The 12,657-nt window shown below is 38.2% G+C and overlaps 1 protein-coding gene across 1 annotated transcript in view; it reads left to right on the top strand.

The window, feature by feature from the left end:
* Position 1: 1 nt before the first annotated feature.
* LOC107209769 (transcription initiation factor TFIID subunit 4-like) overlaps positions 2-12,657 on the top strand; it is a gene marked incomplete at its 5' end in the record, with an annotated part of 144,735 nt that continues 132,079 nt past the window's right edge. Inside the window, 2 exons of the mRNA XM_015639796.2 lie at positions 2-140; positions 3,782-3,954. Of these exons, the coding sequence (XP_015495282.2) occupies positions 2-140; positions 3,782-3,954 (312 nt within the window). The remainder of the gene's footprint in view (positions 141-3,781; positions 3,955-12,657) is intronic.

The following is a 12,657-nucleotide window of genomic DNA, read 5'->3' as shown; positions in this document are numbered from 1 at the left end:
TGCCCTGCCCGCCGCCCCTCAGGCCGTGTCGCCGCGGCCGGCGCTGGGCGCTGCCCCCCGGATCGTGGCCCCGCAGCTGATCGTGCGGCCGCCGCCGCAGACCACCATCCAGCTGCCGCCCGGCTTCACCATCCCGCCCGGTAAGTGCTGCGCAGCGCTCCCGGCATCGCCGCTCGCTCTAACCTTGTCTTGGCCGAGGGCTTGTCTTTCCTCCAAAGCTGTCGCGTCCCCGCTGCTCGACGTGCTGGAAACCAAAGAAGAGTCACCTGTCTGAGGGCACCGTGTGAGGAACAGGCTGCCGCTAATTAGGGTGTAACTGGTACGGCTAATGCAGAGTAATTGCAGCTGTTGTTGAGTGAGTTACTGGTTTCGTCCTGGGGAGAGCGGCAGGCACGGTGAGTTACCCTGTGATGATGTTGGACACCGGATAAGAAGCTGGAGTGGTAGCTAAGAATAACTTTATATGTATTTTATATGTACTTTATGATAGTCCTGGAAAGTTTTTCTGCTTGAAAGAATGTTTTCTGCTGTGAACCAGGTGGTGTAAATGCGTGTAACTTAAAATTTATAATTGCAGTAATTGTGATAATGTTGATGTTGTATGAGAGTAGTCTCCACATCATCGGATTGTATTTCCTATTCTGAAGCAATTATGTCCTCTTTGTACTCCTTCAAGTTTCTAAACTTTAATTAGTAAAAATTTAAGTTCAGCAAGGTTGTTAGCTAACCAAACCATCATCCCTTCATCCTCATGATTCCTACTCTTAACCTGTATATTGTTCCATCTGAGGGGTGCTGTGGTCCCCTACTTAGATTTTCATGTTGCAACATCTTGGGTATCTTCACGTCTTCTTGATTTAGAAGTGGATTTAATATTTAAGATAATTTTTTTTTCTGTTAATATTAGTAGCATGTTAAGATGTGGACCTGCTGATGTAGTCTGAAATAAGTGAGTTCTTCCAACTTATTTTTTGAAATATTTGATATTTATTAGCTAAATGGAGTGGCAATGTGATGGTGTAGATGTTTGCTTCTAAGTGGACTTTTAGTAGTTGTGGCTCTAGATTATGAAAACTCCAAGAGTCTGATGCTCCAAACAATTTTGAATCTTGGTGGTTTCATGAAGACCCAACTAACTTGAAACAGATAAATTCTTGTTCAGACTGTGTGCCTGTAGCCTTTGCCTCCCTTTGTTAATCTGTTGAAGATTACTCTGTGCAGATGATAATGTGCATTGTAACTTTGCACACAGTTTCTGAAGTTCATTGTGTCAATACTTTGATCTGTTACTTTCAAAGAGGAGAGGGAAAACTGAGCCTTGAACAGTCTGATCCGGGATTTAGGAAATGCTATGGAAATAGTACACCAGAAAATTTTAATTCAAATTTGATTTTATTACAATATAGTTGGAAGCCCATTAAATTTGCGTAAATGGGAGGGTAATATGTTCTAAAAGGAAGTTACTCGGAAAATGCAACGTTATTTTTGAGTTTTCAACTTGGTGAATGATCTATAATTAATCTGAAACTCCCATATAGCAAACTTCTATATAAAATAGAAATTTAGAATCACTTTCTGAGAACAGGTCATTTTAGCAGATAATGCTCATAAGTTGTGTATTTCGTCTTTATGTGACTGACAGGAAGGTAAAATTAATCTCATCATTTAACTGGATTCTAACTTGTACCAGCTGCTCAATAACAGGAATTTGTAGTCCTCCAAACTGAATTAAAATATGATGTTAACACATGAGCATTTATTCATTTGTAGTAGTAATTGTGTCTGCAACTTTGATTGAGACTGTGTGGCACATGTTGCAGTTCATTTCTCCTTTCCACTCAGTTTTTCTCTATTCAGAATTAGGTTTAGAAAATGGGAAGATAAATTAAGAACGCACCTGTGAATCTGTGTAATGCAAATAGAACATGTATTTTTTAATGTGTGGTAGGCATTATCCTATGAGGATTTTTATATAAGGTTCACAACATAATCAGAAGAGTGATAACCCATTTGGTCAGTTGGCGTATTGGCATGTCCAGATGGTTTAGGAATGGCATATGCCAAATATATCATCTGCTTGCAGGATTTTCTGCAAATATAAACTGAGGCTTGGTGTTTAAATGGCTAATGGACCTTAAAAGTTACCTTTTAGATGAGTTTTTAATGAGTTTCTTTCAACTTTTTAATTTTTAAATTACTCTTGACTTTGAAAGAGAATTATTATTATGGCTTTTGGATGTGGTCCTTGCTGTAGCTCTGTATGCCTGTTACCTTAAACTTTGATTTTCATGAATCTTTAATTTGTAGTGGCAGAAATTTGCCTTCTGTTTGTGTTTATAGCAGGAAGGGTTGGCTGGGAGCACCCAGCTCCTTGAGTGAGGGCTTTTATGTGTGCTGCAGTTTTCTCATGTGTTCATCCCACAACTGGGATTTGGTTTTTCCATGTTAGACTGAAAGACTTCCTTGCTATAGGGTTCTGAAATTTGTTATAATAGTGTTTGAATTTCTTTATCCTCAGGGTATGTTGCAAACAATGCCCCTTTAGCAAGGCTTTGGGTTTTTTTCCCTGGAAAATTAACAATTAGAATTGGATGTAAGCTTTTACCTTTAGAATTGGATATGAGATTTTACCTTCTTCATTTTCCTTTGAAGAGTTAAAAAAGTATATGAAGCAATTTGCACATAGAGATAAGTTGCAGAAACAGTGTCTACTGACCCTGTTACCAGCAGATTAAAAGTGGCTTCATAGGTTTTTAGTTTTTGGTTCTCTAGTAGTTGCAGACAAGATGTTTTTCTGTTTGTTTGACCTGTTGTATCCTATCTAGGTTAAACTATTAAAATGTATTCTGGAACTAACTTGGAAATTCTTTTTAGTAATCTGTCTGGAGAAGTGCTTCTTAGTTCTGAGTGAACTGTAGGAAGAACATTACATGCTTTGCAATGACCTTGAATGTGTGAATCTCCAAGATCCATGGACCAGTTTAGCCATTGTCTCCCCTTTTCTGACCTGCTGACTGCAAAACTTCGGGCACAGCTTGATGGCAAGAGCCCTGTTGTGTAGAAGGCCTCTATTTGTGAGGAGCTTTACAAGAAAATAGTCAGAATAAAATATAATTTACTTCTGGAAAATGTTAGAAAGCACTTGCCAATCTTCTAAAATTGCTGCGCTGTTTCATTGTGTGATACGTGAGGGATCCTGTTGGTTCTGTGGGCCTGACATTGTTTATTGTTGATGTTTAAACCACAGGTAGTGCCTCCCAAAGTGGTGATGGTGGGTACCAAATAGATTAATCTGTTAATGCTCAATGTTAAGTAAATCTCAAATATTGTATACTCAGAAGTGTGTCAGGCCCAATATTTGCATGTACTCATAAGCTGTTTAGTGAAGCTCTTGGGTCGTTGTCTCTGTCTTCAATTGTGTTCTCAGCAGCTGTGTTGTCGTTAAAGTTTACTTTTAATGAGTATTTATTTCTAATTTGGTTCTCCTGACCCTGACTAGACTGCTAGAATTCGCTGTCCCCCAAACTCTCAAGTGGCTGCTTTTCCCATCACTGCTTTCCATAAACTGCAGTTACTTAAATTTCAAACTGAATTGGGTCTGCTAGTGGGGGCTCCTTTTCTCCTTTGAAATAAAATCTCGTGTTACGTGAGAATCAAACAAGGTACACTATAATGTACAGTGCTATACATTAATTTTACTCTGCACATCTGGTTAGAATAGTTCTTTTTATGTTACTCTTGCTGTTATTTGCTGTGTATGACTGTTCCTTGCCCTCGCCAGGGATGGTGCTGGTGCGCACGGACACCGGACAGCTCGTGATGGTGCCCCAGCAGGCCCTGGCACAGGCTCAGATGCAGGCTCAGGTGCAGACACAGGGACAGGGTCCTGCCAACGTGTCACCCAGGCTTTCTGTGCCCACAACTGGCCCTGTTTTTCGCCTCTCAACAGCTCAGGTATGTCTGGCTTGGTTTCACTTTGGTTCATTATATCTTACCCATTATGACCTCATATGTCTCTGCAACTGTGCTTTCCTCCCCTTTTTGTTGTGAAAACAGGAAATATTTATTCAAATATAGTTTATTTTATGAGGCCTAGGGTTTTTTTTTTTTAATATAAGGAAAAAATCTGCTTTAGAGAGTCTCTTCAGACTGAGAAATGATTGGAGGCTACAAAGCTCAGTCTTAGCCTGGATTGTGTACCGCTGGTTTAATAAGTGTCCCTTGCTGTTCTGAATCACAAGCGCTGTAATATCCCAGCATGCTGAATCCCAGGATAGCTGATTTCACTGGACATTAGAAAAGAGAAAGCCAATCACATTCTATCCAAGGATTTGCAATAATTTTTAAGTAACTTTTAAAATATACTTTATTCAAAATAAAGATTTGATTCTTATAATTCGCCTCTGGGTGTGATCTGTCTACACTGAAAGTTTTGCCCATGTTGTGAGCACATTTCCCTTTTTCTAGAGATTGATAGGATAGAGTGCTTTCCTGTCTCAAACTCATTAGTGGGTTGTGTTGATTTGAACTTGAAGCCAATTTATTTTCTAGAATGAATGTGGGATTGTCTTGTGTTTTTTATTTTTGTGTTTTGATTTGTTCATTTTTAATTTCTTTGAAGGCTGCATTGGTTTAAAACTTTGTAGAGAGACAATTTAGTTTTGGGCCATTTAGGGCTAGAACTGAGCTATTTTACTAAAATGTGTACACAGACATTGTAGGATGTTAGACTGCTGTCCCATAGTAATAAGAGGTGGAGTTTAAGGTGGTTTTGGCTAAGGTCTGTGTTTACAGAAGAGATAAGTAATTATGTGTGGAAAGATGAAAAAGGTACCTTTACAACTTTTTAGTTGTTGTAGAAGTTGCTTGAAATAAGTTCAACAGGTATTTCCCAATATTTATAATTTCATTACTTTTCCTTTATATGCTTTATGTATCACACCATATTTATAGTCTAAAATATTTTTAATTCAAAACTGAAAACAGTGATAAACATTTCAGAAGAGAAGGAAGCTGGAATAAATTTGGAGAATTGAAAATAGTAACATGAGGCAATGTATAAACCACAGCCAACTACATTCTAACCAAGTAGAATGTAAGTTTTAGAAGTGAGTGTACCTAGGAAAAGTGTAGCTCAGTGTCAGAAAAGACATAAATGAAAGCCTGGAAACACTTGGAAAAATTTTATGTTCTCATAAGAGGGGTAAGTGCAGTATTGGATGAAATTTGTTAAAGAGCTCTTTGCAGAAAAGGCAGCCATATAATGTTTAAATTTGGGCTATCTGGAAAAATACGACTTGTAGAAACCTTCCTAGAGAAATGTATTCCAGGGAAAATAAAGACAGATAAGCCTGTGTTCATTAACAGATTTCTTTTTTTTTTTAACTAGTTTGATAAGAACAAAATTGCAGGCAGTTCCTGAATTTGTACATCTGTCTTTGGTTGTTGGGGACTTTTTTTGTGAATAAGTGCAGTAACTTCTTTACTAATTACTACAAGCAGATGTTCTAGCAACAGCTCCTCAGACAAGTGTGTAGTGTAAATGCAAAACAGGTGTATGGTGGAACTGTACCAGCAGTGGGATCTGTCTGTTTCAGATATTTTTCTTCCATACTGTTAGTTTTTTATGTGGCCAGCATACTGAATTAAAATTCAGCATGGAAGCATTCGTAGCAGATATTAACAAATTGTTTGTAATTTGATGACTTCTGAGGAATAACCTTTACTGCACATGGAATCTAAGGAAATGTGCAGAAATGTAGACCCCCTACTTGGCTCTGGGTTCAGTCTGGGGTTTGGATCCCAAAGTCAGCCTTAAGATGTGTGCTCAGCAAATGTAGATCATGTTGATCTCAGGCAGCTGCTCTCTACTTTTATAAAGCAGTTAATGTTGCAGAAGGAGTATAATCCTACTTGATGGATTTATATAAAAATAAACCTGTGAGGATACTGCATGTTCAAGTGTTTGTAGAGTCAGCTGAAGTCTGGAGGAGTTCAGGTATTTGAAAGTTGTGGTTTTTGTACAGGGTTCTGCACAAATACCCCACTTTACCCTGCCTAGTGCTGCCACACTGGCTCAGAATAGAGGAAGCTAGCAAGGCCTTAGGGATGATCAATATCTTGCAAGATGCAAAAGTTTAATTATTTTAGTGATTAGAGTCATGATATTGTAGCTTGTCAGGAGTAATTTAATTTGAAAGTCTTAGTGATAGCTGCCCAAACTGTACTGCATCATTTCTGTATTTGTCGTAATTAACAGGGTTAAGAAATAATTAATATTTCCCTTGGGAAATTTACATTGAACTTCTCTGACTCTGCATTTGATCTTCTTTCATTGTGACATGTGTATGTTTTATATATGTTTGACCTTAGAGTGTTCTCTAAAAATTGTGGTTGACAGCCTTTTAAAACAAGATTGTAAAGATATAAATTCTAAAGGTTTATCTAATCAGAACTAGACACAAAGCTTTTATTTGATGAGGTGGATGGTTCTAAAATAAAGGAAATTGTGTGCACTGAAAAACAATTTTTTCAGGGAATTTTTAATTAAGCTGTTTTCTTTCAGAATCTCTTTCTGGTGATTAGAAAGCTGAATTCAGTGAATTAAAATTTCCAGAAGTTTTAAATGAATAAAAAATAATGTCCTAGCTTTTTATGTATATAGAGTTTGAATATTCAAACATCATGGTGTCCACTGTGACTGAAACACAGAAAAAATCTGGTGCCAGTAGCTCAAGACAGACAGAATATAAACATTAATTGCCTAAATCCTGCAAAGTATTTTGTGAGATGGATGAACATGGCAGGCTATGGAGTTTTAACCTTTCATTCTGATATTAGTGGGATGGTTGGTATTTTACTGTGCAGAACTCAACTTAATTAGTGTATCTTTATTCAGTTATTTTAAGATAGCTTTATTTGGATTTAAATGCAGAGTGCTTTAAATTTGTAGAGCTTAGCATTGTATTTTATTCATTGAGTTTGCATTTTACCCTTCTTTTACCTATGCAGAAAGTCAGCACAGGTGGGAATTTGCAGTCTGCCTTAAGGATTCTAGGAAATAATATCTTATGAACAATGTATCAGAAAAAGACATGTCTTTCATACTTTATGGGTGTTATGGTTGCTGTTCTGCAGACTGTCCTAATTTTTAGCCTGTGTCAAGTGTCACAAATTACTCAGCTAAGTGTTTGTTCTCAGTGTTCATTTGTTTATACACTTCAAATAATTATTGTAATGAGAGAGTCTGTTGTGAGCTATACAGCTAGATGTAAAATACATATTATTAAATAACATGCCAAAGAAATTGCAAAAGCTGGCAGTTACTTCTGGCAGCTCATTAGGAAGTGTTGAAAGTGCTAACTGGAGAACATAAAATGGATTTGGAATTACTTGTTTTAAAACTAGAAGAAAGAATGTCTGAAAAACTACCAAGTGTTCATCTAAATTTGAAAGCCCTTTGGTTCTCTCCCCTTGACAACTGTGTAATTTCTCCACCGTCAAAAAAGGAGGGAAAAATAGGGCAATGTTTTAAATGTTGTAAAATAAGATCAGCTTGGTCACTGCATACAGAGCTGTTCAGATTCTGAACCTTTTCTGCAGCCTGGGTACTACAGCAAGACTTTCCTTTCTGTACCCAGGACTGTCATTTGCTCACAGATTCTTTTGGAGGAAAATGAACCAGGTTTTCCCTGAAAACTCCTCTGGCTTCAGCAGCTGGGCTGATATCAGGACAGTATGTGAGGAAGGAGCCACCTTTCTCTGGGAGCAATGGAAGCTGCTGAGATAAGGAAAGTGTAGTGTGTTTCCTCTGAGGAATTTGTGAAAGGGCTTGAGTAAAGGCTTTCCTTAAAGGCAGTGGCACTATCCTTGCATGTTCTGTAGTTGAAGGTTCAGAAGTTAAATACCTGTACACAGCAGTACTCACCCTTGTAGGGAATTGATAGAGCCACCTCTCTTCCCTTCCCAAGTTTAAAAAAAGCTGTATTTGGATTGCAGTGCCAAACACAAGAGTTCAAAAAGACTAATATCCATAACTTCCCATTGATCCCACATTGCTGTGGGATCACCCTGTGGGTGTGCAGTGAATTCCAGCCCTTCCATGGTGAATGCTTCAGCTGGGCAGTCAAGGCACAGGATTGAGTTGCACAGCAGGCTTCAGTCTGATGTTTCTTATTCTTTGCTTGGATTTGCTATTTAAGTTGTTTGACTTCTGCTGTTTATAGAATCTAGCTTTTTGCAGCTTTCAGGAGTAGAGGCAGATGTACAGCTTTGGGTACACCTTTGTGTTAGATTCTTGGGAGAGGCAAATCCATTTTGAAAGGGAGACTTGGGTTCTTCTTGACTCCTTTGATTAGACATTTAGTTATGCTCTTAATTACTACGGTGTAAAGCATGAATAAAATCTGATTGTTTCCATTCTTAGTGGGATTCTGGAAATCTGGTAAATGGGGTAAGCACAAAGCTTGTAGGGAAGTCAGTTTGGGATCAGTTTAGGACAGAGCTGGAAGGTGCTGGAGCAGGGACACATGTCCCAGGAGGATGGACAGTATCTGCAGCACAGCCACCACAGAGCAGCAGCAAAACACATCCAGTCCAAAGAGTCAGAACCTGAAATAGCAACAGTACCTGTAACAGAAGGGTGCATTTGGTATTTTAATGAACTTTTCCATTTACAGTCTTTCTGGTATCTTTAAAGTATTCAAGAAAAACACGAGTAAGTGCAATTGTACCAAATAAGTTTTAATTTGGTTTAAATTATAAGATTGTATAGGATTGTAATAGGGACTTTAATGGTTGGACTGACTGACCTTTGTGACCTTTTCCAACCTAAATGAATATACCACTCCTAACTGCAGTTTTTCTCTGGTGTTTTGTTTTGTTTAGAGAAAAAGAGCAAAATATTAAAGTATATTAGAAGTATTTCTCATATTAGTGCAGCTACAAGAGGGTTTTTTGTTGTTGTTTTTTAAAGTTGGTATCTCAGGGTTTACATGGAAATACTTGGTCTTCCCTGAGTATTATAATAATCTTTGGATGTATTAAAAAGTGCAAGTTTGTTGTACTGTGAAAGTGATAATTTATTTTGCTTCTTTTGAAAAACATTATTTACATGTTTTTGACTTACATGTGCATAATTTCAATTTAACTATTTTCTCTTTGTGATTTTAATTTCCTTTTACTTTTTGGTGGAGATTAATTTTAGCTGAATATTAATAAATTTTTAATGTTGCCAAATTTAATCAGCTTTAGAATATTAAGGTATAGGATGTTTAGGAAACAGGCCATAATTTGTTGGAACTTATATTGATCCTAGAAGAATTCTGCTCTGGATTCTTGTATTATGAGCAGCTCAAACAGGGTGGGTTTGCTTACACATATTCTTCAGAGATAATAAGTAAATTTGGAAGTCTTCTAAAACTGATTATTAGATTGCATTAAATATTTGCATCCATATCTTGTTTTGAATCTTAGACTTGTGAAATTGTGAAAAATAGGGAGGTGCTGCCATCTAGTTTTCCTTTGCTGTGTTTCTTTTGTTTATCTGAGTTCTTCATTTGTACACTTTATGGATTTTCATGCCTTTGATGTATTTTTTCACTGGCTTTCAGTGTTGTAATACCTAGGAGGGCTTAGATTCATAACCAAGTAGCAAAAAATGCTGCTTATTTCAAATTACCTTTAATTGCAATTATTTTATGTTAGTTACAAAATTAAAGTGCTGCTGTAAATTAAGACTATAAGTGAATTTCATACAGGAAAGACCAATGTTAGCCTGGCCTGTAATATTTTATTTTGCAATATCTATTGTTGGAACTTCAAAGCAGGTGAAAGAGTGTATATTGGAATTTTCATGGGACTGCTACTGAAAATGGATTCAGAGTTTTTGTTTTCAAGTTTGACTCAAAATGTGTTTTCCATTATTAAGGTTTTTTTTATATATATTTTTAGTGATCGGAAAAGGCAGTTAGGTGTGAAGTTTGATGATTTAGTGTCTAAACAGTCTGATATAGATTTTTTTTTAAGAAAATGACATTTTTTCTAGCTTTGTTTTTTCTTGCTTAAGGCATTTTTCTAACTTGTGCTCTTCAGAATCTGAAGTTTACATCATGAACTTTACTCTTTTATTTTTTGAGTTTCGATACTCATTTTCTGTTACGTTTCACTTTACCATCTGTTTTTAAAATGAAAACAAAAAAAAAGAAGTTTTAGGAGGGTGTGCCAGGTGCTGCATCCCCTGCTGTGGCCGTGTTTTTGCTGCAGAACATGATCTGAGCATCAACAGCAGCTCAGGCTGTGCCTTCACTTGATGCTGAGGGCAGTCTGAGCTTGGCTGATGGTTCCCAAGCTGCTGTTCTTGCTGAAGCAGAACCTTTCAAATCTGAGACTGGGCTGGTCATACACTTAAGCCTGGGTTTTCAGCATTGTTTATATTTTTATGGCAGCTTTAGTATTTTTTTTCCCACTTTTTTTTTATTATTGACTGTTGTTTTTCTTTCTGTTCTTCACATTCTTTCTGCTTTTTGACAAATGCTTGTTTTAGTCTGCAGAAATTTTAAGCAAATAGATAAATCTTTGTTATTGCTAAGATGCACTGCCATTATCACCAGATAAACTATTCCATACTATTTATTTTGTATAGATGGTTTTGGGCTTCTTTGCAGTGTTCTGGAGAATACATTTGGGGTGGTAGGGCAGGTGGGTTGGGAGGTCAGGAAGAAATGTGTGGTCTTTACTGTGCTTTAATCACAAAACTGTTCTTTTTTTCCTTCATGATGAGTGGTTCTTTTCTGTATAAGGACACAATAAGTTTTCAGTGCTTACAAATGATACTGTTTACATTTTTGTAGCGTTAACACAGCTCTAAAACATAGAAAACCCTCAAATGTCAATAAGGCTGTAAATTTAAACATGCAAAGTTTAGGAAGTGCTACAAAGGAGGTTCCTGAGCACTGTCACAGTGGCTCCCATGTGCATATGCATTATGCTGCATGACCATATACTACTGTTATTTTTAATTTCTACAGTGTATAAGCTGGACAGTCCTAATTAATGAAGGCTTATATAATATTTTTTTTCTCCACTGTTTAGTGGGTTGATTCAGGCTTACTTGTTGCCCCTCTCTGCAGTGGGAATTAATAACCAAGCAGGTTTTTTGTGAAGCTTATCCCTATAACAATTTTCTCAACAATGCACTTAAGGGGATTACTAGCCTCCTTTTGTAAGTAGGAAATGGAGCCTAATTGTCTCTATTTTAAATATGAAATGAAAAATGCTGATTAATTTCTTGTGTGCAGTTTGACTTCATTCCCTTTGGTTGCAGCCATGGCCACTCGTGGTCAGAAACTCCATGTTGCAAGTTGGGCACTCATAAATACATTGCATTAGAGTATTGATTACAATGGATTATCTGTATTTGCAGGCAGCACTAAGCACCAGAGACAGGAGTAGAATCCAACTGAAGTGACAAAATTCAGCTGTTTTTTACTCACCAGATATTTTGGATGGAACTTAGTGATTGCAGGAGGACCAGCCACTTCACCAGAGCTTGAGGAAGTACTTTGATAAGTATTTGCTTCAGCAATAGGGGTTTTGGACTTAGAACTCTTGATTTCTGAAGTTTTTCCCTTGTGGTCCCAAACTGCTCTGCCTGTCCTGTGTAATTGCTCCCAGTCCTGTGTCCTCCTGCCCTGTTATCCCAAGAGAGACATTGTGCATGAGGAACAGAGCAGCATCTCCCTGCTCTGGGTTCTGATGCTCCACTCAGTGACACTGTGATGGCAGTGAAGTTCTGCCTCTGCTGTCTGACCTGTTAGAGGTTCTGTTTCCAGTAATCTTCTGTAATTTTGTGTGAATATCAGGCTTTTAAAGGGATACTTTAGGTCAGTTTCACTGTATTTTTACTAGGCTGAGAAAAATCAAATCTCTGATAAAAAGTTTCTCTGCATCTGACATTTAAGTGCCTGTTCATATGGCCTGTAGCCAGAGGAATTGAGAGGCAGTCAGTCAGTGTGTGAAGTTTCTCCATGAACTCTTCAGGAGTTTAAGTCTCAGGAAGCAGAGTTTGCTAGTGGGGAGTGTTACGATGGATTAATAGCAATTTGGGCTACAGCCATGCCTGGAGGAAAGGTTGTATGAGTTAGTTACTGAAAAATTATGTGGTAGTTGACCATGGCTGGACACCAGGTACCCACCACAGCCTCTCCATCCCTGCCTTTCCTCAGCTGGCCAAGGAGAGAAAATGTGAGGGAAGTCTAATGAGTCAGGAGAGAAATGCCTCACCAGTTACTGACACAGCAAAACAGGTGTGACTGGGGGGGATTAATTCAATCAAATCAGAGTAGGATAATGGCAAATAAAAACTAAACCTTAAAACCCTTCTCCTCACCCCTCCTTTCCTCCTGGGTTTAACTTTACTCCCAGCTTTCTCCACCTGTCCCCCAGTGGTGCAGGGGGACGGGGAATGGGGGCTGTGCTCAGCTCATCCCAGGTTGTCTCTGCTGCTCCTTCCTCCTCAGGGGAAGGGAAGGGCTCCTCACACTCTTCCTGTGCTCCAGGGTGGGGTCCTTCCCACAGGAGACAGTGAGCTCCATGAGCTGCTCCAGCCTGGTCCATCCCATGGGCTGCAGTCAGTCCTTCAGGAGCTGCTCCAGCCTG

The sequence above is a fragment of the Parus major genome, chromosome 11 (assembly GCF_001522545.3).
Source record: "Parus major isolate Abel chromosome 11, Parus_major1.1, whole genome shotgun sequence".
Taxonomy (NCBI): domain Eukaryota; kingdom Metazoa; phylum Chordata; class Aves; order Passeriformes; family Paridae; genus Parus; species Parus major.
This window is presented reverse-complemented; position numbering and strand designations above follow the sequence as displayed.